The following is a 27,079-nucleotide window of genomic DNA, read 5'->3' as shown; positions in this document are numbered from 1 at the left end:
TCATGATAAATATATACCCCCATGGTACTATTTGAAAGAAATGCTTTACATCCCGCAGAGCCATCACTTTTAAAGCAGGAATGGCCTTCTTCACACAGAAGGGTGAGTGCATATGTGTGAACGTTTTGTCACCTGTCCGTTATTCCTACAGTCCCTGTCCCTTTCTATGTGTGTATGTGTGTGTGTGTCTGTGTGTGCATGTTCAGTTGTGCCTGACTCTTTACGACCTCATGGACTGTAGCCTGCCAGGCTCCTCAGGCTCCTCTGTCCATGGGATTTTCCAGGCAAGAATACTGGAGTGGGTTGCCATTTCCTCCTCCAGGAGATCTTCCCAACCCAGGGATCGAACCTGTGTCTCTTTCATCTCCCACGCTGACAGGTGGATCCTTTTCCACTAGCGCCACCTGGGAAGACCATTTGTACTGTTCAGTCATTTAAGAAGCTCAAAGTGGAGATGGAATTCTCTGTGGCAGAAACTTGAGGGCAGAGGCTTAAATACTTTACATGCTTCAGGGGAATCATGTGAACACTGCTTTACCAAGACACACTCTGCCAACAGCAGAAGGCCCTTTGAGGTGAGCAGGTGGGCCAGGGCTGGGGAACTGTCCTTTGATGTCTGCCAGCTTCTTGGACTGTCAGATGAATTCCAGAGTCCAGCCCCTGCTATTTCCAAGACCTCCATCGCTGTGCAGAAACACCACTGTGACTCATGGCCTGTAACCAGGCTTCCTCCTGACTCCGCCCGCAAGCCTCCTCTGGGCTCTGGGGCTACAGCGCTCTAAACTCTACGGTGGGAGAGCAGGCAGTCAGGGCTTTTAGGGAGATGCCGGCCTTTTGCTCAGAAACAGGATTTCTTTCTTCCTATCCTACCTCATGAGCTCTCTGCACCAGACCTAAAGCAGTGCCTCCAACAGGGATCTCAGCTCTGTCATTGCCAGCTTGGGAGGTCTCACTCACTGAGACCTTGCCTTTCCCATCTGTAATATGAGATGTAGTAACATCATTGGACTGTTGTGAGACTGAAATAAGACAACGTGTCCGGCAGAGTGCTAGGCTCTAAACAGGCACTGAATGCATGGGAATTTCATGTTGGCACCAGGCTGCCTGAGAAGGGACCAGCGTTAGAGAGAGGCATGGAGTGCAAAGAGAATCTGTGATCTGGGGGTGGGAGGGATGGGGAAAACTCAGGTTGTAAATATACAAGCTCTGCATTTTGCAGATTTACATTTGATTAAAATCCACAGAAAAGAAAGAGCAAATCAAGCTAATGGTATTTCTGAAAGAAGATATACGAAATACACAGTGGATGTATTCAAACCAGCCTGTCTGTTACCCTACATTTATTCATTTACTCACACTAATAATCTTTTACTGAATAAGTATTATGTTCTAAATGCTGGGCCGGGCTTCAACACAAGAATGTGAAGCAGCTTTATGAAAGAAAACATTTGGATGAAGCATAATCACTCTGTTAATGTCAGGCAATATTTATTGATTATGTACTGCCATCAATACATATGGTAATATTATTGATTTACCACAGTCTCCCTTGGCCAGAGTGACTCAGAAAAATACTGCCATCTGCTACAACCACACTGAATACAGAGACGCTCCAGTTTACTAATGAATGTCTCTTTGGACTGAATGAGCTCATTGCAAAGGTGCCAAACTCACTTCCACAGACTGTCCACCTTAATCATCAAGTGAAATAAGTAGGTGCTTCGCTGGTTGAGTTAGAGGTTGGTGAAAAATAACCCTTCCCGTACAGCATTCACCCCAGATACATGCTCCATGAGGCTGTGAATGGGTCCTGAAATTTTCTGAGTTGTCACTCCCTTGAGTCAGAGTTTTCTTTGGCTCTACTACACTGCCTTGGGTTCTCTGAGGGGAGTCCTGCAGGGCTCCCTATAAACTAGCCTGTCGGGCAGGGTGGGCCAGAGAGAGGCTCCACAGCAGACAGACTCCGTGGAGGCAGATCTTTAGACAAGCCTGGTTTCCTCCCCTGTACAGTGGGAAGGAAGAACTCTCTCTCCAGGCTGTGAGGAGGCTGGAAGAGCTCACCCTCATCAGGGACGAGCCGGGGCTACAAACACGGCATGTCCTTTTCTTCCCTCACCCCCTCGGCACAAGTTATTAATATCTCGTTTGTTGGTCAGTAACCTTTACTATGCTTTGTGAACCTGGGTTGACAAAAATGAATTTGTGTGGTTTGACTTGCATTAAAAAAAAATACTAAGAATAGAAAATGTCAGTGTCACGGCGGGTAATGTTCTGTGACACTTTTGTTTGAAACATACACTCTCACAGGATGTGATGTATGGCTGACTGAGAAGGTTATGTTTGAAAATTTGAGATGTGTGTATACTCCGAAGAATGAAAGCAGGAAGGGATATTTGTATACTCATGTTCGAAGCAGTGTAATTCATAACAGCCAAAAAGGTAGATACACTTCAAATGACTATTGATGGATAAATGGATAAATAAAATGTCTATACACACGATGGAATATTATTCAGTTTTAAAGAAAAAGAAAATGCATTTTTAAAGAGGAAGGAAATTCTGACACATGGTACAACACGGATGAACCTTGAAGACATTATGCAAAGTGAAATAAGTCAGACATGAAAGGACAAATATTGTCTGATTCCACTTCTGTGAGGTGCCTAGAGTAGTCAAAATTATAGAGACCGAAAGTGGAGTAGTGGTTGCCAAGGGCTAGAGGGAGGAGGAAACAGAGAGATATTGGCTACAGCAATTTATTAATTTGGTATTAATGAGAACAGAGTTTCAGCTTGGGAAGATGAAGACCTCTGGGAATACTTGGTGGTGATGGTAGCCACAGAAATGTGAATGTACTTAATGCCTCTGAACTGTACACTTCAAGATGCTTAAAGTGGTAAATTTTATGTTATATGTATTTTATCAAAATTAAATTATAAACCCTTTAAATTACAAAAAAAAAAAAAAAGCTTGAGAAACCCTGACCTAGCTGACACCTTGAGGAGAGATATGCTTGGATGAAATCCAGGTATAAAGAAAACAGAAAGCATGAGTCCAGGGGAACCAAACAGGAGATGGGATCAGACTTCCTATTTGGTCGAAGAATTTTCTTTTATGATCTCTGGGACTATGGGCCTTTCAGTCTGGTGTAAGGATATGGAAGTTAAGGTTTGCAGTCTTGTTCTGGGATGGCATAAGTTCCAATCTACATTTCTAGATTCATTTAGTATTTTAACCTGAGAGTACAACTAACACAAAGTGAAAGTGAAAGTGTTAGTCACTCGGTTGTGTCTGAATCTTTGTGACCCCGTGGACTGCAGCCCACCAGGCTCCTCTGTCCATGGAATTCTCCAGGCAAGAATACTGGAGTGGGTAGCCATTCCCTTCTCCAAGGGATCTTCCCGACATCCTCTGGGATCACAAAGAGTTGGACATGACTGAATGAATAACAACCAACACAAAGCAACATCTAATTTCCTTCTCAGGTAGAACAACTTCCTGACCCCTCCTCTCCTTCAGCAATGTTGCCCATTCCCGGTTGGACCAGTTGGTCCCTGAAGGCCGGGTCAAGATCTTCCCTCCATATCCACGGGACACACCACACCCCTCGAAGGCCTTCAATCTAATTTCATCTGTGTAAGGAGGGAGTCCAAGGAGCCCTAAACGGCCTTCCAAGGTTATTTTTTATTCTGTGCCTAAGAGTTGGAGAAACGGGATCTGGCCACTTTTCTCTAGACAAAGGGCCTATACTAGACTTCTCATTTTCCTAGCAGACAGGATCCTGGCAAATGACTTAAACAGATATAGAAAGGAAGTCTCTAGGGAAGGTACCTCATGGGCTAAAAGAACAGTCATAGTTCATCATTTTAGACACGGACTGCTACGGCCAAAATAAATATCAGGAAGGTTTCAGATTTCTCTAAAAAGAAAATAACCTCTTTTGGTAAGTAACAGTTCTCAAATCGACTTTGATCTCTCAAATTCCGAAACCTATTATATGATTAGTTTCTATAATCTTATTATTAAAAGCACATGCATAAGTGAGAGATCTCTTTATATGTTTAGCACATAACTGTTCCTTTGTATATTTTTCCTCCATATTTAACATTTTCTAAGGTAATTCTACAATGGGCATAAGATATGTTTAATAAATAACTATGGGCTGTGCCCCCTCTCCCAAATTTATATGTTGAAATCCTAACCCTTTATGTAATGGTATTAAGTGGTAGGCCTTTGGGAAGTATGAGGTCATGAAGGTAGAAGCAGCATGAATGGGATTAATGCCCTTATAAGAAGAGACACAAGAGCGTTAGCTTCCTGTCTCTCCATTCTTTGCAGTGTGAGGACACAGCAAGAAGATAGCCACCTGCAAACCAGGAAGTTTTGGCTTTGGCACTGAGCCTGCCGGCACTTGATCCTAGCTTTCCTAGCCTCCAAAACTATGAGAAATAACTTTCTGCTGTTTATATGCCGCTGAGTCGATGGTGGTTTGTTATACAGTAGCCTGAATTGATAGAGTTGATATAAACTCATTGATGTAACATGGGTCACCTCTCACCTTTATAAACGACTCACAGGTACACATCAGACACCTGGAAAGGAGCTCTGGACATCATTTAGACCCACTTTGTTCCACCTGTCTGTGATACCCAAGTCTTCCAAGATGTTTAACATAATTAGCAGCGGTGGAGGTGAATTCTCCAGCCAACTCCTGGCTTGGAGTTCACCTCTGGGGAGAACTCCATGAACTGTTGGCCTCTGGTTCTGTAGTCTGAAGGCTGGGGGAAGAGAACATTCCAGCTGACATTTCTGGAGAAAACTGACCACTCAGCCTTTTCTTCACAGCCTCAGCTTCACTAGGAGAACTCTGTAAACTTCTTGCTGCTGTTCAGTCACTAAGTCACATCAAACTTTTTGCAGCCCCATGGACTGCTTTCCTGTCCTTCGCTGTCTCCGAGAATTTAAGTCAAATTCATGTCCACTGAGCCGATGATACAGCTAACCATCTCATCCTCTGTCACCCTGCTTCTTCTCTTGCCTTCAATCTTCCCCAGCATCAGGGTCTTTTCCAGCGAGTCAGCTCTTTGCATCAGGTGGCCAAAGTATTAGACATTCAGCATCAGTCCTTCCAACGAATCTTCAGGGTTGATTTCCTTTAGGATTGACTGGTTTCATCTTGCTGTCCAAGGGACTCTCAAGAGTCTTTGTAAACTTAACCCTTTCTAATTGTGTTATCTTTTTAAAAGGAGAGATGAAAATTCTCATTAAGCTCTGATCTGTACCAACTGCAGAGATAGGGTTGCTTTCTCTCTTTCTCTCTTTTCACTTTCTCTCTCTGTCATATATGATTACTGCTGAATAGTAATAATAAGGATTTACTGAGTGCCTACTAGGTAATGGGCCCTTACCATATATTCCAACTACTGTATTAACTTTGGAGAAAGAAGGCTTTGTGGGTTGCTCTAGTTCAGTTTGAGCTCATAATAGTTTCCCAGTCTTTTATTGTACAACGTGAACACTGGGCAGACTACTTCCTTCCACCACATTTTGTTATTTCTTTTTCCTAGGAGTTTAACTCTTTGTGTTTAATCCAGCTTCCTTAATTTATGAAGGTCATTTTGAATCCTCATTTATTCTTTAAATTTATCGCTATTTTGTTCAAATGCAGATGGGTCCTGCCTTAGGCCTTTTCTACAAGCCTATGCTTTCAACCTCAGACTTGAGCATTGATTAGCCAGTGGTGGGCAAATCTGGATTAAGCAAGCACAGTGACCCTGCCAAACTGCAGTCTTCATTGTGTCTTGGAAATCTCCAGTTGCTCCTTATTCCTAGAGCTTTTCTACTAAAGATGTAGAATCTGAAATGATTTCAGTTTGCTCTTCTGCTGCCCATACCGCCTTAGTCACCTGCTCTAAAAAGTCATCACCATAGTCAAGGTCATGGAGGTTTTTTGTTTTTCTTTTCTTTTGGCTGCGCCATGCAGCATGCGGGATCTCAGTTCCCTGACCAGGGATCAAACCCATGCCCCCTGCACTGGGAGAACGATGAAGTCTTAACCACTGGACCATCAGGGAAGTCCCCATGTAGGTTTTCTTCTATGCGACCTTCCACGAGTTTTACGGTACTGTGTTTTACATTTAGGTCTGTGATCCATTTTGGGTTAATTTTAGTGAGCACTGTAAGGCTGTGTCTGGATTCATTTTTTAATATGTGGATATACAATGTTCTACCACCATTTGTTGAAAAGACCATCTATATCCATTGTACTGTCTTTAATCGCTTTTCTGAGACCAGCTGATTATATTTATGTGGGTCTGTTTCTGGGCTCTCTATTGTGTTCCATCATATACTTATCTATTCTTCTGCTAAATACTGTAGCTTTATAGTAAGTCTTAAAGCTGGGTAGTTTGTGTCCTCCAACATTGTTCTTCTTTCTTATTGTATTGGCTATTCCGTTATCGACTTTAGAATCAGTTTGGTGATATCCACAAAATAACTTGCTGGAATTTTGATTCAGATTGCACTGAATCCAAAGATGATGTTGGAGAATTTGTTAATTTTTTATTAGAAGTATTCCATTATGTTTCCAATACGTTGGAAAGTATTTCAGTATTCCAATATGCCAGAATTGTTTATCCCTTTACCAGTTGATGTATATTGGGGTTGTTTCCAGTTTCTGACTATCAAGAATAAAGCCAGTATTAAAATTCTTGTACTAATATTTTAAATGACATATGTTTTTCATTTTTCTCATGTTAATAATTACAAATGGAAGTGTGTGCCTAATTGCTGGGGAATGCAATAAATGTGTGTATAAGAAACAGTTTTTAAAAATGGTTATGTCATTTTACACTCACAACAGCAATATACAAGAGTTTCGATTGCTTCATAACCCGTGACTATTTGGTGGTGTTGGTCTTTTCAATTTTACTCATTATAGTGGGTATATAGTTGTATTTCATTGTGGCTTTAATGTGCATTTCCCTGAAGATGAATATTATTAGTAAAATGAATGTTTTTAATTCCTTTTTGGCCACTTGTTTATCTTCTTTTGTCTGTTCAAGGCTTTGCCCATTTAAAAAACCTGTGTTTTCATCATTTTGTTACTGAATTGTCAGAGTTCCTTACATATTCTGGATACAAAGTATTTGTCAGGTATATGTACTGTAAATACGTTCTCCCAGTTTGTGTCTTGTCTTGTCATTTCAATGACCATAGATTTAGAATTTTGATGAAGTCCAATTCATCAGGGTTTTCTTTTCTATGGTTTTGTGGTTTCTGTAAGAAATCATTGCAGGTTATAAAGAAGTTTTCCTATGCTTTCTTTTAGAAGCTTTGCAGGTTTGGGCTCTTTATTGAGGTCTGTGGTCCATCTCCATTGTGTCTGGTGTGAGATTCATGTTTCCCCAGCAGCTGCTCAAGTACCACTTGTTGAAGACTTGGCTTTCCCCACTCAACAGCTTAATGTCTGTATCAAAAATCAGGTGACCATATATTTGTGGGTCTATTTCCAGACTCAGTTCTGTTCCATTGATTTATTTATCTGTCTTATGTCAATGCCACACTATCTTAATTACTTTAGTTTTACAGTAAGCCTTGAAATCAGATACTGTAAGGCCTCCGAACTTGCTCTTCTTCAACACTGTTTTGACTACCCAGATCTTTTGCTTGTCTATAAAAATTTGCAAGGCAACTTGTAATTTTCTATAACAGTGTCCTATTGCCCTTTGATTAACATTGTGTGTACTAATATGAGAACTGACATATTAACATTTATTTAGCCTTCCAATTTATGAACTTCTCTCCATCTATCTAAGTCTAAAATTTCTCTCCTCAAGGTTTAATGACTTTCAGTGTATAAGTCTTATATGTCTTTTGCTAAATCTATTAAGCATTTTATATCATTGTAAACAGGGTGGCTTTTATTTTATTTTACAATTATTTACTGTTTATTGCTATTAGAAACACAATTGAGTTTTGTAAACTGATCCTTCTAAATTCATTTATTGGTTCTAGTGCATGTGTGCTAAGTTACTTCTGTCATGTCCAACTCTTTGGACTCTGTAGACGGTAGCCCACCAGGCTCCTCTGTCCATGGAATTCTCCAGGCAAGAATACTGAAGTGGGTTGCCATGCTCTCTTCCAGATCTTCCTGACCCAGGGATTGAACCTGTGTATTTTATGTCTCCTGCCTTGGCAGGCGGGTTCCTTACCACTAGCGCCACCTGGGAAGCCCTAGTAGTCGTTTATTGAATTTCTTAGGATTTTCTCTGTAAGCAATCATTCATGAAGATTTTTCCAAAAGATTTTTCAATCTTTATGTCTCTTATTTCCTTTTCTTGCCTTATTGCACTGACTAGAACTTCCAGTGCAATGCTAAATAAAGGAGATAATGCAGACATTAATGCTATGTTCTTGATCTCAGGAGGAAAGTGTTCGGTATTTCACCATTAAATATGATGTTAGCAGGAGGTTTGGGAGCAGATGCCCTTTGTCAGATAAAGTAAGTTCTCTTCTTGTCCTAGTTTGCTGAGAGTTTTAAAAGTCAAAGATGGGTGTTGAATCATATCAAATGCCTTTTCTTCATTTATTTAGAGGATCATATGGTTTTCTCCATTATTTTATTAATATGGTGGATTATATTAGTTATGTTTTCTAATGTTAAGTCAACTATTCATTCCTGTGATAAACACTACTTGGTTATAATGAATCATACCCTTCTCATGTATCATTGGATCATACATACTAATAGTTTGTTAAGAAGTTTAAGTTTTTAATGTTTATAAGAAATATTGGGTGATAACTTTCTTATTGGTGATAACTTTCTTTCTTATAATCCTATGTCATATTTTGGTATCAAGGTTATACTGATTTTATAACAATAAATTCAGTAGTTTTTCTTCCTCTCCTATTTTCTGAAGGAGTTTGTATAAGACTAGTGGTTCATTTGTTGGTGTTTCATTGGTAGAAACATTTCTTACTTAAGTTTTGATGGAATTTGCCAGTGAAACCACCTGGCTCTGGAGGAATCTTCTTTGTGGAAAAGTTTTGAATACAAGTTCAAATTCTTTAATAGAAATAGGGTCATTCACATATTCTATTTTTTTCTCATGACAGTTATGATAAATTGCATTTTCTGAGGAAATTGACTATTTCATCTAAGCTATCAAATTAATTAGCAGAAATTAGTTCATAATATCCAGCTACTACTGTTTAAATTTCTGCAGGATATGCAGTGATGACCGCTTTTTCTTTGCTAATGTTGGTAATTTATATTTTTTCTCTTTTCTTCCTTGATTAGTCCTGTCAGTGTTTTCCTAATTTTACTAAATTTTTAAAAGAAACAAATTTTGGCTTTCTTAATTTTCTCTATTGTTTTAAAATTTCTACTCCTATTGTTATTACGTATTTCTTCCTAATTATTTGGGTTTAATTTATTCTTCCTTTTCTAGCTTCTTAAAGTGGAAACATAAATTACTGATGTTCACCTTTGTTCTCTTCTATTCTAGCCATGTAAAGTTATACATTTGTCTTTTGCTGTGCATATTGTTTTAGTGAATCCAATAAAAGCTTATAAATCGTACATGCATTTTCATTTAGTTAAAATTATTTTCTAATTTCCTTAGTGATTATTCTATTTAGGAATGCTATTTAACTTTTAAATATTAGAGGTTTTCTGGAATTCCACTGCTATTGACTTATAATGGAATCATGCTGTGATCATAGAACATATTCTTTAAGATTTTAATCCTATGGAATTTATTGATACGTCTTTTACTGTGCACAATAAGGTCTATCTTGGTGAGTGAATCATGTGTACTTGATTAGATTATATCGTACACTTTTTGGGTAGTGTTTTATAAATTTCAGTTAGAACAAAGTGGTTGTTAATGTTCAAATCTTCTATATATTTCCTAATATTTTGCTTATTTTTTTATCAATTACTGAAGAAAGAGATTTAAAAAATCTCTATTTCTCTATTGTTGTTCTGTCAGTTTTTGTTTCATATATTTTGATGATCTATTAGTAAATTCATACATATTATGACTGTTATGGTTTCTTCATTAACTAACCTTTTTAGAATGGGAAAACGTTCTTTTTACCTCTTCTAATACTTTTCATCTAGAACTCGATTTGGTATAATAGTATCACACTAACTTTCCTACACCTACTATTTACACAGTCTAGGTTTTCCTCTTTTGGCTACAACCTACTGGTTTTTGTATTTAAACTGTATATCTTAAAGACAGTAGGCAGTCTTTTAAATCTAACCTATTTTGGTATTTTATTTTAATGCCTCCAATGACACTTATGCTCTTTTGGATATTTTTTAGTGGTATTTCACTATGCATCCTTAACTTACTGCCAGTCTCCCTGCATTTAATATTATTATATATCACTTCACATGAAATGTAAGAATCTTGCAGTCATGCAATTCCATTTACCCTCTCTTATCCTTTGAGCTATTTTGTCATATATTTCATATTTGCATACATCATAAATTCCATAAAAGAGTATCTTGTTTTTAGCATTAAATAATCTTTTATATTTACACATATCTTTTTCATTTCCTGTAAATACTTCCTTCATGTAGGTTTGAACTTCCACCTGAAATTATTACCCTTCAGTCTGAGAAATTTCCTTTATCATTTATTGTAGTGCAGGCCTACTGGAGACAAATTCTCTCAGATTATATAACATCAAAAACAACTTTATTTTACTTTATTTTGAAGGATATTTTAGCTAGATTTATAATTCTAACTTGACATTTATTTATCTTCTTTTTTTTTTTTTGTCTTTCAGCACTTTAATGATATCTTTGCTTGTATTCCAGCCTCTGTACTCTGTAGTAGGAATCCTTTGGTTAACTGCATCACTGATACCTTAAACACAGTATGTCATTTTTCTCTAGCAATATTTAAGATTTTAAAAATCTCTTTAATTTATGTTTCAGCAATTTTCTGTATCTTTCAAGGTGTGGTTTTACTTTTCTTTATCCTGTTTAGAATTTGTTGGGAGAAGGAAATGGCAACCCACTCCAGTATTCTTGCCTAGAGAATCCTGTAGACAGAGGAGCCTGGTGGGTTGCTGTCCATACGGTCTCACAGAGTCAGACACAACTGAAGTGACTTGGCACGCATGCACTCATTGGAGAAGGAAATGGCAACCCACTCCAGTGTTCTTGCCTGGAGAATCCCAGGGACGGAGGAGCCAGGTGGGCTGCTGTCTATGGGGTCGCACAGAGTCAGACGCAACTGAAGCGACTTAGCAGCAGCAGCAGGATTTGTTGAGCTTCATGTAAGTTAATGTTTTCAGCCAGTTTAGGAAAGTTTCAGCTATTAGTTCTTCAAATATTTTTTCTGATCTACTTTTCTGTCCTCTCCTCTGAGACCCTAATTCATGTATATTATACTGCTTGGTACTGTCCTATCTGAGGCTCTGCTCATCGTTTCTAATCATCATTCTCATTGTTCTTCATATTAGATAATGCTTACTGATCTGAAGTTTATTTACCCATTATTTCATCATTTCCATTTTTCACTTAAGATTATCCAGTGACATTTTCATTTCAAACATGTTACTTTTCAGTTCCAGAATTTTCATTTGGTTTGTCTTAATCATTTCCATTTCCCTGCTGAGAGTCCTCTTCTTTCACTTATTATGACCATGTTTTTGTTTATGTTCTTGAACATATCTTAATATCTGCTTTAAAGTTATTGTCTGAAAATCCCAACATTTAGGTTACTTCAAGTTCTATTATAGTAATTACTTTTTTTCCTTGATTATGGATAATAACAATTTCCTATTCCTACACATATTCTTTAATTTTTGGTTAGGCAATAAATATTTTGAATGGTATGTTATAGAGGGTTTAGATTCTGTTTTATACCTTTAGAGTATTAATATTTTTGTTCTTTCAGACAAATCACTTGCTGAACTTGTGAATACTTAGGATTACATTTTGTTATGATCTACTTTGGTTTTGCCCTTAAGTTTTAGGGTGAATCCTTTATTCTTAAAGGCAAGGCCTTTCTGAGGTTTCAAGCAAAAACCCAAGTGTTTTCCAAGTGTTTGCAATGATTTACATTACATTCCCTATAACTTGGGTGAGATTCAAATTCCATACACTATAGATAGTTGTTGCAGGCAGTAGACAGATGTTGAAATCTCTGATCAGCTTTTCAGTGGTTCAGTTATTGTTTTCCACTGGACTCATGGGCCTTTTCCCCATACATATGCAGTTTAGAAGTCATTCAAGCATGACAGGGAATTTAAATACAGAAGTGGAACTATCTTCTGCATGGCTGCCTTCTCTCTGGAATTTCCTCCCTTAAATCCTAGCCACCCTTGAACAGCCTTGAACTCCATCTTCAGACACTTCAAGATTATATGATTATGGCCTTGAATTGCAGTTGCTCTTTGTGGAATGTGGAGTGCCCTCAGGGGAGAAGCTGTATAAATATAGATTTCATGCTTTCCAATTTCTTTCTTTCAAAGGTCAAATTGCCAACATTTTCTGCCTTTTCTCGATCACACTCTAGTGTCTTCAAATTTTAAGTTTTGTTTTTTTAAGAATATTTCTTCTGGAGTTTTCAATAGTTATCAACAGGAGAGTTAATCCAACATAAGCTTCTCTATCACTGAGAACACTGGCACCCTATCACAGAAATTTTAATTTGTGTGTGTGCTAAGATTAAATTGTACCTCTCATCTTTATGAATACTCAGAAAACCATTCAACAATATATCCTGAAGGGATCCTCAGGTGTTATCCATACTACTGTGTCCTATAAGGCAATCGCTATACATGTATTACATATTACGTATCATGTATTACAATTAACCCCCTGCTCTTACTTGTTTCAGTAAGTAATGCTTACTGATGTAATGTTAGTTACTAATGTTTCAGTAATGATTCCATACAAGTATATACAGCAAAATGATCACCACAGTAAGTCTAGTTGACATCTATTACCACACATAGTTACACTTTTTTTTGTGTGTGATGAGAACTTTTAAGCTTTACTCTTAGCAACTTGCATATACTTAATACAGGATTATTAACTATAGTCATCATGATTTACATTACATTCCCAGGACTTTTTTATTTTATAACTAGAAGTTTGTACATTTTGACCACCTTCACCCATTTTGTCCATGCCTCACCCCCAGCCTCTGGAGGCTACTAATCTGAGCACTCTCTCTCTCTTTCTTTTAAAGATGCTACATACAAGTGAGGTCATATGGTATTTGTCTTTCTGTTGGACTTATTTCACTTAGCATGATGCCCTTAAGGTCCATCTGTGTTGTCACAAGTAGCAGGATATTCCTCTGTTTAAGGCTGAATAATATTCCATTGTGTACATATACCACATTTTCTTTATCCATTCACCTATCAATGAACACTTAGGTTGCATCCATGTCTTGGCCATCACAAACAATGCTAATCTCCAGCTCAGTTGGTAAAGAATCTGCCTGCAATGCAGGAGACCTGGGTTCGATTCCTGGGTCAGGAAGATCCCCTGGAGAAGGAAATGGCAACCCACTCCAGTATTCTTGCCTGGAGAATCCCATGGACAGAGGCGTCTGGCGGGCTACAGTCCATGGGGTCACAAGAGTTGGACATGACTTTGTAACTAAACCACCTTGCTTTTAAAAGACTGAAAAATTGACAAACCGTTAGCCAGACTCATCAAGAAACAAAGGGAGAAGAACCAAAACAACAAAATTAGAAATGAAAACGGAGAGATCACAACAGACAACACTGAAATACAAAGGATCATAAGAGAATACTACCAGCAGCTCTATGCCAATAAAATGGACAACTTGGAAGAAATGGACAAATTCTTAGAAAAGTATAACTTTCCAAAACTGAACCAGGAAGAAATAGAAGATCTTAACAGACCCATCACAAGAATGGAAATCAAAACTGTTATCAGAAATCTTCCAGCAAACAAAATCCCAGGACCAGATGGCTTCAGAGCTAAATTCTACCAAAAATTTAGAGAAGAGTTAATACCTATCTTACTCAAACTCTTCCAGAAAATTGCAGATGAAGGCAAACTTCCACCTTCACCCTAATACCTAATTAGGGTGAGGCCACCATCACCCTAATACCAAAAGCAGACAAAGATGCCACAAAAAAAAAAAAAAAAGAAAACTGCAGGCCAATATCACTGATGAACATAGATGCAAAAATCCTTAACAAAATTCTAGCAAACAGAATCCAACAACATATTAAAAAGATCATACATCATGATCAAGTGGGCTTTATCCCAGGAATGCAAGGATTCTTTAACATCCGCAAATCAATCAATGTAATACACCACATTAACAAATTGAAAGATAAAAACCATATGATTATCTCAATAGGTGCAGAAAAAGTCTTTGACAAAATTCAACATCCATTTATGATAAAAACTCTCTAGAAAGCAGGAATAGAAGGAACATACCTCAACATAATAAAAGCTATATATGACAAACCCACAGCAAACATTATCCTCAATGGTGAAAAACTGAAAGCATTTCCCTTAAAGTCAGGAACAAGACAAGGGTGCCCACTCTCACCACTACTATTCAACATAGTTTTGGAAGTGTTGGCCACAGCAATCAGAGCAGACAAGGAAATAAAAGGAATCCAGATAGGAAAAGAAGAAGTAAAGCTCTCACTGTTTGCAGATGACATGATCCTCTACATAGAAAACCCTAAAGACTCTACCAGAAAATTACTAGAGCTAATCAATGAATATAGTAAAGTTGCAGGATATAAAATTAACACACAGAAATCCCTTGCATTCCTATACACTAACAATGAGAAAACAGAAAGAGAAATTAAGGAAACAATAGCATTCACCATAGCAACAAAAAGAATAAAATACTTAGGAGTATATCTACCTAAAGAAATTAAAGACCTATATATAGAAAACTATAAAACACTGATGAAAGAAATCAAAGAGGACACAAATAGATGGAGAAATATACCGTGTTCATGGATTGGAAGAATCAATATTGTGAAAATGACTATACTACCCAAAGCAATCTATAGATTCAATGCAATCCCTACCAACAGTATTCTTCACAGAACTAGAACAAATAATTTCACAGTTTGTATGGAAATACAAAAAACCTCGAATAGCCACAGCAATCTTGAGAAAGAAGAATGGAGCTGGAGGAATCAACCTGCCTGACTTCAGGCTCTACTACAAAGCCACAGTCATCAAGACAGTATGGTACTGGCATAAAGACAGAAATATAGATCAGTGGAACAAAATAGAGAGCCCAGAGATAAATCCACATACCTATGGACACCTTATCTTTGACAGAGGAAGCAAGACTATACAATGGAAAAAAGACAACCTCTTTAACAAGTGGTGCTGGGAAAACTGGTCAACCGCTTGTAAAAGAATGAAACTAGAACACTTTCTAACACCATACACAAAAATAAACTCAAAATGGATTAAAGATATAAATGTAAGACCAGAAACTATAAAACTCCTAGAGGAGAACATAGGCAAAACACTCTCCGACATAAAACACAGCAGGATCCTCTATGACCCACCTCCCAGAATATTGGAAATAAAAGCAAAACTAAACAAATGGGACCTAATGAAACTTAAAAGCTTTTGCACAACAAAGGATACTATAAGCAAGGTGAAAAGACAGCCTTCAGAATGGGAGAAAATAACAGCAAATGAAGCAACAGACAAAGGATTAATCTCAAAAATATACAAGCAACTCCTGCAGCTCAACTCCAGAAAAATAAATGACCCAATCAAAACACGGGCCAAAGAACTAAACAGACATCTCTCCAAAGAAGACATACAGATGGCTAACAAACACATGAAAAGATGCTCAACATCACTCATTATCAGAGAAATGCAAATCAAAACCACAGCGAGGTACCGTTACACGCTAGTCAGGATGGCTGCTATCCAAAAGTCTATAAGCAATAAATGCTGGAGAGGGTGTGGAGAAAAGGGAAGCCTCTTACACTGTTGGTGGGAATGCGAACTAGCACAGCCACTATGGAGAACAGTGTGGAGATTCCTTAAAAAACTGAAAATAGAACTGCCATATGACCCAGCAATCCCACTCCTGGGCATACACATCAAGGAAACTAGATCTGAAAGAGACACATGTACCCCAATGTTCATTGCAGCACTGTTTACAATAGTCAGGACATGGAAGCAACCTAGATGCCCATCAGCAGACAAATGGATAAAGAAGCTATGGTACATATACACAATGGAATATTACTCAGCCATTAAAAAGAATTCATTTGAATCAGTTCTAATGAGATGGATGAAACTGGAGCCCATTATACAGAGTGAAGTAAGCTGGAAAGATAAAGACCAATACAGTATACTAACGTATATATATGGAATTTTAAAAGATGGTAATGATAACCCTATATGCAAAACAGAAAAAGAGACACAGATGTACAGAACAGACGTTTGGACTCTGTGGGAGAAGGCGAGGGTGGGATGTTCTGAGAGAATAGCATTGAAATAAGTATACTATCAAGGGTGAAACAGCTCACCAGCCCAGGTTGGATGCATGAGACAAGTGCTCAGGGCTGGTGCACTGGGAAGATCCAGAGGGATGGGATGGGGAGGGAGGCGGGAGGGGGCATTGGGATGGGGAACACATGTAAATTCATGGCTGATTCAGGTCAATGTACGCAAAAACCACTACAATATTGTAAAGTAATTAGCCTCCAACTAATAAAACTAAATGAAAAAAAAATAAATAAGAAACAAAAAAATAAAAATAAAAAAATAAAAGAGGCCATTGAGGAAAGATGCTTCCTTGGAAAATGAGCTGTATGGAGACTCAATTTTATACTACAATTTAAATCCATAAAATGCCTTTAAATAACTCACAGTTCACGGAACTATACAGACAAAGGGATGTAGAGGCATTTTGGAAGTTGACATTTTCCCACCAAACCACAAGTGTGGAAGATATATCTTTCCCAGTGCCTGTGTGGATGTTATTGACAGTTTTCTTTGCTCTGCTTCACCCCTTCAGTTCCCATGGAGTTCATAATTTTGGTCTGTTTTATCAGGTTATCTCGGCTTTCCTGGTGGCTCAGATGGTAAAGAATCTCCCTATAATGCAAAAGACCTAGGTTCAATCCCTGGGTGGGGAAGATCCCCTGGAGGAGGACATGGCAACTCACTCTAGTATTCTTGCCTGGAAAATCCCATGAACAGAGGAGCCTGGTGGGGGTCACACAGGGTCGGACACGACTAAGGTGACAGCAGATACACATCAGGTCCTCTCAGCTTGCTCCATCTTCTGGCATCTGTACACTCTGATTCTGCTGAACTGACTTCTAAATCATTATGACTGTCCTGACCCTTAATGTTGAGTATCCTCTGAAAATCCACATGTTGAAGCCCTAACTTCCAGTACTCCAGAATGTGATTTTGCGGAGACAGTCTTCACCAGGGTAATGACATTAAAATGAAAACATTGGGGCGGGCCAAAATTCAACATAACTAGTATTTTTATAAAAAGGGGAAATATGCACACAGAGACAAGCATAGGAGGAAGAGGATGTGAAGAAACACGGGGAGAAGATGTTTATCCACAGAACAATGAATAAGACCTAGAATAAGATCCTTCCTTCAGAGTAGAAAGAAACCCTAATGATAATATTGGGTTTCTAGCTTCCAGAACTCATAATTTCTAGCTTCCATAACTCCAGATAATAAATTTCTCTTGTTTACGGGACCCAGTCTGTGCTATATTGTTACAGAAGCCCTAGCAAACTAATATGCTTACCATTTAACAAAGAAATAGATCCCCATTTTTATACTTGGTTTGACTTATGACTTTGTTTCCTAAGATCCACTCACCTCCTCATCATGATAAATAGCCAAAAAAGCAAAATATCCTAAGATTTGTGTCCTATTTTTATCACTTAAATTGAATGACTCTTCTGATCCTTAGATTCCTTATATAAAAAGTAAGGATACTATCCCTGCCCTACTTATCTGTCTACATAGATAAAGCTCAGACAGGGTACCACATAGAGACTGTAAATCTCCACCCAAGTCTAAGACAGCCTGAGTCCTGCTCTTTATTCATAATAAGCTATTCCTCTTGCCTAATCATAACAGAACAGAAAGAGCTAGAGGGCTCTTTGAGAGGATCAAGCTCAGAAGTCTCCACTTTTAATAGAGGTCCAACCTCAGACTTTATTTGTGCTATTTCCAGTTCAAGAGGCAGGATGTGAGCAGATGAATACGGAACTGCTTTGTTCAGGAATGTGAGGTGATGCTTCAAGCTTTCACTATTCACTAATCTCCGGAGGGTTTAAAAGTAATTTCTCCGACAACATGTTGATTTTGTTAAGGTAATAAGTTATAGAAACTAAGACTTTTCAGAAATATATAAGGGAAGGAGAACTTTAGTTGCACATCAAACTGTGTTAACAAAATTTGAGTCTATCGAATGTGATTTTTCTTTTTCGGTTGTTCTGTGAAGTTTGTGGGATCTTAGTTGCCCAACCAGGAGCTGAACCTGGGCCTTGGGCAGTGAAAGTGTGGAGTCTTAATCACTGGACAGCCAGGGAATTCCCATTGTATGTGATTTTAAATTTGAAAAAATTAAATGTAGGATGCTAGCTGCTTTCCAACATATTTTGTATGTATCTTTGTCTGCTTTTAAAATGATTTTGTTGAAAAATGGTTGCTTCTATAATAATTAACATTTTATAAAATTAATTATAAAAATATAACTTACTCTCAAATAGTTTACATTTTAGTTGCATAAATTTTTATCTAGTCTCAAACTCTGCTCAAAAGAACTACATTTAAAAAAATGACTCTACCCTTTTCAGTTCTCTAGAATGCCTCCAGATGGCATTAAAACCCTTTCCTATTTTATATAGTAAAAAAATTAAAAATTAGTAATATTTTAACAATTTAAAACCAGTCACATTCATTATATCATTAGAAATCATGACAATAGAACCATTTATAACTTTTAGGATAATATCTTAAGAAAGACCAGCAAATAATCACAATCTTTATGAAATAAATAGTCATCCTATGCAAGCCAAAGACTCTTCCTAGACTGAGAAACACATCTTGGACAAATACACTCAATAATGTTATATCACAAGCTGTCATTTCTAATGGCTAGAAAGCACTTTAAATGCTTAGTAAGAAGAACACTGGTCCAAATATAAATATATTCACAAAACTGTCTTATAATAAGAAATCACATCTAACTCCTCAGAAATGATAAAAATAATGATTTTTAAGAAAAAAAAAACTGTGACTAATTCCTATTCAGCCAAAATAATTTGTTAGCTCATGAGTTATGTAAACTTTGGCACATAAATTTGGCATCAAATTAATCATCAAAACATTTTTCGACTGCTTGAGTATTGAGAGGAGAAAGATGAAATGTGGAATGAAGAACATGTTTAAAAAGAGCCCTTTCTTATCTTTTTACAACTGTGTTTGTTAACTCAGGAACATGAATAAACCCTTCATGGTCCAGAGATGTCTATAATTCTATGTTTCACATAATTCAGAGGTGAGGTTGCAAAGGGCGGGCTTTAAAATGACCCTGGTACTTCCCAGGTGTGTAGGACAATCTCCCAGTATGTGAGAAATGTTCTCCAATTATTTATGACAGTGATAGAAGTTGCTGAGCAAGTTCCAAAAGCTCTCCTTCCCTCCTCCACCCCATAATACTATCAAATCTCATTACATCTGTACATTATAAAGAGGAGCCTTGTGTTTTCAAGATTACTCTTACTGGGCTAAAGCATTAGAAAGACCTCAAAATGCAACTGCATCCAAAAGCATTTAAGCAGGCATTATCATGAGAAAGAGAACCACAGACTTCCTTCCATTATTATTATTACTATAACAAGATATTTGCGCTATTTTGTATTATAAGCGTATTAAAGACCTTGGGATAGAAACAGGAAAGAGACTTACGATGTATTCGATGTGCCATTGTCTGGACTCTCTGGCTCGGCATCACCTTTCTCTTAAAAAAGGAAGCAGAAAAAAAAATACCAACATATGAGTGTTACAGCCTTTAAGATTTAAGAGAGATTCAATATTAACAATCATTCAAAATGTGCAGCAGTAGGCTTTAAAAACATCTTTTTATTGTCCAAGAACTGGATTTGCAAAATAGTTTCTTCTCTGTAATACAATTGCCTGGGCATGGACCTATGAATAGGTGCGAAGGAGCTGTTTGCAAACAACCAGGGCTCAGAGTGGAGACCCTGCCAAGAGATGAATCTCTTACAGATGCAACCTGTTTTCTTCCCCTTCATTTTATAGAAAATCTCAGGAAATAAACCCCATTAGCATTCTAGATGCAAGGCACTTTGATCCTTTCTGCCATGTGCATGCTCAGTCACTTCAGTCATGTCCAACTCTTTGTGACCCTATGGCTCCTCTGTCCATGGGATTCTCCAGGCAAGAATACTGGAGTGGGTTGCCATGCCCTCCTCTGGGGGATCTTCCTAAACCAGGGATTAAACCTGAGCCTCTTATGTCTCCTGCATAGGCAGGCGGGTTCTTTACCACCAGCGCCACGTGGGATGGTGGCGTTTAGCTTGTGTTTAGCCCTAACACAAGCTCAACCAGGTGGGCACACCAGAGCTTGGACAAGAGGACTGTACACAACACTGAGGCTGCACCCCCACTTATGAGATCCCCAAGAATGACACTCCACAGACAGCCCTGGCAGCAGATTCTGGGGTCACCCTGTTAACGCAGAGTAAATCAGAAATCCTTGCTGACCATCTGAGAGGCCACTTAAGCCACATTTCTGCCATGTGTAGTCAAGGATTGAATGGGTCCATTTTTTGGAGTTTTAAAGGGCAAATTCCTCTTACAGTAGATATAATTCTTAGATCCTCAACCACTGATGGTTTGAAACTATACATCCTCATATTACAAGGTGCTTCTTTTTATTTCCTTGAGGCTAGGAGATAGAAGAAGGGCTTCCCAGGTGGCTCAGTGGAAAAGAATTCACCTGCCAAGCAGGTGACATGGATTCGATACTGGGGTTAAGCAGATCCCCTGGAGCAGAAAATGGCAACCCACTCCAGCATTCATGCCTGGTAAATTTCATGGACAGAGGAACCTGGCGGGCTATAGTCCACAGGGTCACAAAGAGTTGGACACAACTGAGCAACTAAACAACAACAGAGGAGATAGAAGGTCATGACTGCCATTGTGAGTTAGCTGTGGTTATGCACCGCTAATAGTAACAAACCCCAGACGAGATTATGAGTTCCAAGAGATGGGACTGAAGGTGGCAACTTGCTTTATTTTGCTATTTCAAGTCAGGCCTGGAGACCTCATAGAATCCCTCAGTCTATCATTAAGGACTTCAGGTTTATGCCCTGTACCAAGCCCCTTTTTGACACCTAGGCTCAGGAACGACCTCCTAAATCACATGATGAACACATTCCAAAGACACTGTTCAAGCTGAACGCAAAAGTAAACTTCTTTTTTCCTTACAGGAAAAGGAACAGTTGTGAGAGAAGGAAGACCGCTATATATGGTCCACGCATCTATCTCAGATGTGACTGCGCTAACGAGTGCCCACATAGTGCTTTGGAGCCTCCAGGAAGGGCAGCCACCTTGTAAAAATGCCACAACACCTGTTTACCTGCCTCAACAGCAAACACTGGTCAGACAGAGCCCCAAACACAGGAAATCACGGTGAAGTAAAAGTAGAGGCAGCAAATTAATAAACTTTGAAGCTCATATTTCCGTATCATATTTTGTCTTCCAGGCCAGATCTGTTGTGAACTCATTGAGAGACAGGCAAGACCTTGTCAACTACTTTCATGCTAGAAAATAGCCTAATTTAGTAGCTTCCAGAATTACTTTCCAATAAGTAACCACAATTCCTGCCAGAATCCCCAAATACAGAGTTACAATAGCTGCATTAACTAAGACAGGTAGAAACAACTAGCTGCTGCTGTTGTTCAGTTGTGTCCGACTCTTTGCGACCCCCATAGACTGTGGCCCGCTAGACTCCTCTGTCCTTATTAAGATTGCTGGGTGAAACATCAACAACCTCAGATATGCAGATGATACCAGTTTAATGACAGAAAGTGAAGAGGAAATAAAGAGCCTCTGGATGAGGATAAAAGAGGAGAGTGAAAAAGCTGGCTTAAAACTCAACGTGAAAAAGACAACTAGACGGAGGTTTAATTTTTCTTAAACACAGTGACTTTTCCCCCTTTCATTTGGAGAAACTGGTTATGTTTCCTGGTCTGCAGCCAGCAGAAGTCACCCCACATCTCATCATAATCAGGAACATGAACAGCAGGCAACAGTAAACATTTCTGAACAAATTATGTAAAAAAAAAATCAATATGCTATATGAAGACATTATTTGGATGTTTGAATAAATATGTTTTACCTTGATCAACAATGCTGCCAGATAACCCGTGGGCTGGGGGACAGAGGCCTTACTGCACCTGGGATCTGGGGGCTGCGGAGATCGGGGGCCGGATCAGCGCAGGCATAGAGCTGCAGCTGATTACCTCTGCTCTTAGCAGCACTTATGTTGTGGCAACGGGGAAAACAGAAAAGTTTCTGGCAAACAGGAAGGATGCAACAGGGCCAAACGAGGCATTCGTGAACAGTCTGGGAGTGAATGTTCTCAGCTGATCATGAATTAACCTTTCTGGGGGAAAAGTAAGCTCAGGATAGGGTCAGGAATTAAAACTATGTCTGTTCATCAGAAAGAATGAAACACAAAATTCTCCCCCAATATCTGGAAATTTTAGGTGATGCAATTTCTGAAGTTAACTTGAAATGTCCTACAAGCCAGGAAGAATCATAGGCTCTTTACCAGGACCCAAGGGAAAAATGATGAATGTAAGCCAGAAAAAATGCTCAGGAAGAGACTTTTCAGTTGGGTGCTCAGGAGACGTTTCCTTGCCACCACCAAAGAGGACTACTGGGGGTTGTTCTGACTATTTCAGCTGATTTCACAATAGATTCCACATTGCTGTCCTTTGGAAGGGACCTGAATTGATCTTTTGAAGACACTAGGCATAAGAGATGGACTCAGGTGCATCACAGTCATCTTGATGAGGAAATATAACTACAGATAGGAAGAGAGAAAAAATGAGCCATAGAAGGAAAAATTATATACACACACACATATATGTGTACATATTTATACTCACACATGTAAATAGGTATGTACATGTATATTTATATTATTTGTGTTTTTTTATTTTTAAATTTATTTTTAACTTTTTATTTTATGTTGGAGTATAGTTGATTAACAATGTTGTGTTAGTTTCAGGTGTATAGCAAAGTGATTCAATTATACAGATACATGTAACTGAAGCTGAAACTCTGGCCACCTGATGTGAAGAGCTGACTCACTGGAAAAGATCTGGATGCTGGGAAAGATTGAGCGCAGGAAGAGAAGTGAGCAACAGACGAGACGGTTGGATGGCATCACCAACTCAATAGACATGAGTCTGAGCAAACCCGGGGAGACAGTGAAGAACAGGGACGCCTGGCGTGCTGCAGTCCGTGGCATGACAAAGAGTCGGACATGACTTAGCGACTGAGCAACATTGTTTTTCAGCTTCTTTTTCTGTTTAGGTTGTTACATAACGTCGAGTATAGAGTTCCCTGTGCTATACAGCAGGCTCTTGCCGGTTATCCATTTTCAATATAGCAATGTGTCCATGTTAATCTCACATGTGTTCTTTCAGCTTGTTGCTCTGTATTTGTCTTCCACAGGACCAAGCACATATTACACACTCAGTCTATGTCCGCTGTCTGATGACCTTTCATTACTCAGAATCCCACGCTATAGTGGGAAAGAGGGGAGTGGTGCACCTGCACGTTCCACTGAGGTGGATACAGACTTTGGCGTGTGAAAGTTTCGAATCTCCAATAGGCCACTTAAAAAGTTACAGAAGCTACATGTTTAATCCAATAAATGTACCAAGGGCTTAAATGGTGTGTACTCTGTCTGGGAAGACAGATAATATCTAATTTAACTGAAAATGACTGCACTGTTGGAGTGCTGCACTCTACATAAGTTGTACTGTGAAAAGGAAATCAAAATAGACCTGGGCTGCATTCTGCTTGGAAGGAAACTTATGCTACATTACAACATTTCTTCATAATAAAAGTAATCTGTGCTCATGGTAACAACCATTATGCTAAATAATATGCTTATTTTTAGATGAATCAACTTCAGAGACTACATAATAATTTCTAATATGAAAAATGAGAGAAGATATTTAATATACTTATATGACCACCTCCCTTCTTACAATTGTTGCCAGTTCTTTAACTATTTTTAATGTCTGTGCTGTGCTTAGTCACTCAGTTGTGTCCGACTTTTTGTGACCCCATGGACTGTAGTCCACCAGGCTCCTATGTCCATAGGGATTCTCGAGGAAAGAATACTGGAGTGGATTGCCATGACCTCTTCCAGGGGATCTTCCCAACCCAGGGATCAAACCCAGGTCTCCTGCATTGTTTTACCATCTGAGCCACCAGGGAAGCCCTTTTAATGTCTTCCAGGGAAGCCCTTTTAATGTCTAGTGGGTATTTTAACTTTAAGTAAATTTAATCTCCTATTTTTTGATTAATCAGCTTCTGACAGTACTTTTTCTTTTATACTATGTGAAGTGGAGAAGCTCCCCCCATTTATTCTTCCCTCCTGCTCTCCCCTCCCTCCATCACATCCTACTCTGCATAGCTACACCTTTCTTCCTGCATAGCTGAGGTTTAAAATATTTCTACTCTGTTCAGTATTATTGAGTTATCTCATTAATATCAATTTAATTAATAATTTTGGGAATTGACTATAGGCCAATGAGAAAAATTATATATGATCATGGAATTTATAATATTGTAACAATATAAATATTCGTGTCTAAGAAACAGTTAAAAGACTGGACCTGTGCAGAAGGACTGCCACTAAACTTGAATGAAGGCAAGGGTTCCCAGCATCTACGTCAAATGGATTCTCATTCTTATATCTCACTGTGGCATAGATTAATCTGTCTCAGACAAAGGCTATGCTTTTCCTAAAAAGAAGTTCAATAGAGCATGCATGTAATGTGTGTAAAAATGTGTGTGTGTGTATATATAGGCTTCCCAGGTGGTGCTAGTGGTAAAGAACAAACCTGCCAATGCAGGAGACACAAGAGATGGATCCCTGAGTTGGGAAGATCCCCTGGAGGAGGGCATAACAACCTACTCCAGTATTCTTGCCTGGGAAATCCCATGGATAGAGGAGCCTGGTGGGCTACAGTCCATGGGGTTGCAAAGAGTCGGACACAGCTGAAGCGACTGAACACACACACACACACATATATACACACACACAGTTTTTACAAAGTAAATTGAGTTAATTGAGTTAATTGTGAAAACACCTTGCAAGCCTAGAAATAGGACATTGACAAGAAATAACCCAGAATGCTCCTAGGCCTGCATCCTATTGAGTTCCAGTTAGCGAGTGGTGGAATCTTGCATTAATATTCCAATTTTTCTTGACAGTTTTGGCTGTCCTGTATTTATTTGTAAACAAAACAGTCTTCAGTTTTTCCTGATTTTAAATTTCACATGAATGGAATCATACTGCATGCACTCTTCTGGAACTTACTTCTGTCATTCAATAGTATGATTTTTAGATTCGGCCAACATGATGCACCTAGCTTTGGTTCATTCATCCTCACTGCTGTGCTGCATCCCTTTGTTCAGTTCAGTTCAGTCACTCAGTCGTGTCCGACTCTGCGATCCCATGAATCGCAGCACACCGGGCTTCCCTGTCCATCACTAACTCCTGGAGCTTACTCAAACTCATGTCCATCGAGTTGGTGATGCCATTCAACCATCTCATCCTCTGTCATCCACTTCTCCTGCCTTCAGTCCTTCCCAGCATCAGGGTCTTTTCCAATGAGTCAGTTCTTCACATCAGGTGGCTAAAGTATTGGAGCTTCAGCTTCAGCGTCAGTCCTTCCAATGAACACCCAGGACTGATATCCTCTTTAGGATGGACTGGTTGGATCTCCTTGCAGTCCAAGGGACTCTCAAGAGTCTTCTCCAACGCCACAGTTCAAAAGCATCAATAAAAATCTGCTATTTTCCTTTATTTGACACTTCCTTTTGGTGTTTTACTTAAGAAATAGATCAGAAAGATATTCTCTATACCCTTTTGAAAGTGTATAATTTTACTCGTCACATTTAGGTCTTTTACAAATACCTGGAATAGTTTCTATATGTGATGTGAGGTAGGAGTTAACTTCCTTTTTCTCCCTGTAGATTACCAGTTATTTTGGTATCTTAATAGAAGCCCATTCTTTCTCCATTGATCTACATTGTTAGCTCTGACATGAATCTAGTTTTCATATATCTGTGGGTCTGTTTCCCCTATACTGTTTCACTGCTCAATTTGCCTATTATTATCTTCACTACTTAGTTTTGTTGTTGTTAAGTCACCAAGTCGTGTCCTACTCTTTGCAACCCCATGGACTGCAGCACACCAGGCCTCCCTTAGCTAAAACATTCATTCATTCATAATATTGGTAACACAAGCCTTCAGCCTCGCTCTTCTTCAAAAGAGTATGAGCTATGTATTTTTGGCCCTTTGTAATATCGAATAAATGTGAGAATCAACCTTGTCAGTTTCCACATACAGAAAAATGAAGTTATAATTTCATTGTCTCCTGGTTCCCACAGCTGCTGTCAAAAGTTAACTGGAAGTTTAACTGTTGCTTCCTTATTAAATGGTATTTTAAGAATTTTTCTTTATTTATGTGGTTTGCAGTTAACTACTATGTGTCTAGTGTGGACTTATTTTTCTTTATCCTGCTTAATATTCATTGGATTTCTTGAATCTGCAAGGTACAGTCTTTCACTTGTGGAAAAATTTCAGCCATCATCTCCTTTAACATTCCCTCTCTTTCCTTATCTTTTTCTGGAATTCTAGTTAAGTATATGTTAGACCTTCTTGCTTTATATCCCAGGTCTTTAAACTTCCTTTCTTGACTGCACTCTAGGTAATTTCTTAAGTTCAATTTCCCGATTCATTAC

The 27,079-nt window shown here is 38.6% G+C and overlaps 1 protein-coding gene across 8 annotated transcripts in view; it reads right to left on the bottom strand.

Annotated features, from left to right (window-relative positions):
- Positions 1 to 27,079, bottom strand: part of AFF3 (AF4/FMR2 family member 3) — a 612,117-nt gene that overhangs the window by 165,516 nt on the left and 419,522 nt on the right. For all 8 annotated transcript variants that reach the window (XM_043918598.1, XM_043918593.1, XM_043918592.1 and 5 more), the window contains one exon: positions 19,964 to 20,015. In XM_043918598.1, coding sequence (XP_043774533.1) covers positions 19,964 to 20,015 — 52 coding nt within the window. The remainder of the gene's footprint in view (positions 1 to 19,963; positions 20,016 to 27,079) is intronic.

The sequence above is a fragment of the Cervus elaphus genome, chromosome 11, assembly GCF_910594005.1.
Source record: "Cervus elaphus chromosome 11, mCerEla1.1, whole genome shotgun sequence".
Taxonomy (NCBI): Eukaryota; Metazoa; Chordata; class Mammalia; order Artiodactyla; family Cervidae; genus Cervus; species Cervus elaphus.
Note: the sequence above shows the minus strand (reverse complement) of the source record. Positions and strands in the feature narration are given on the sequence as shown.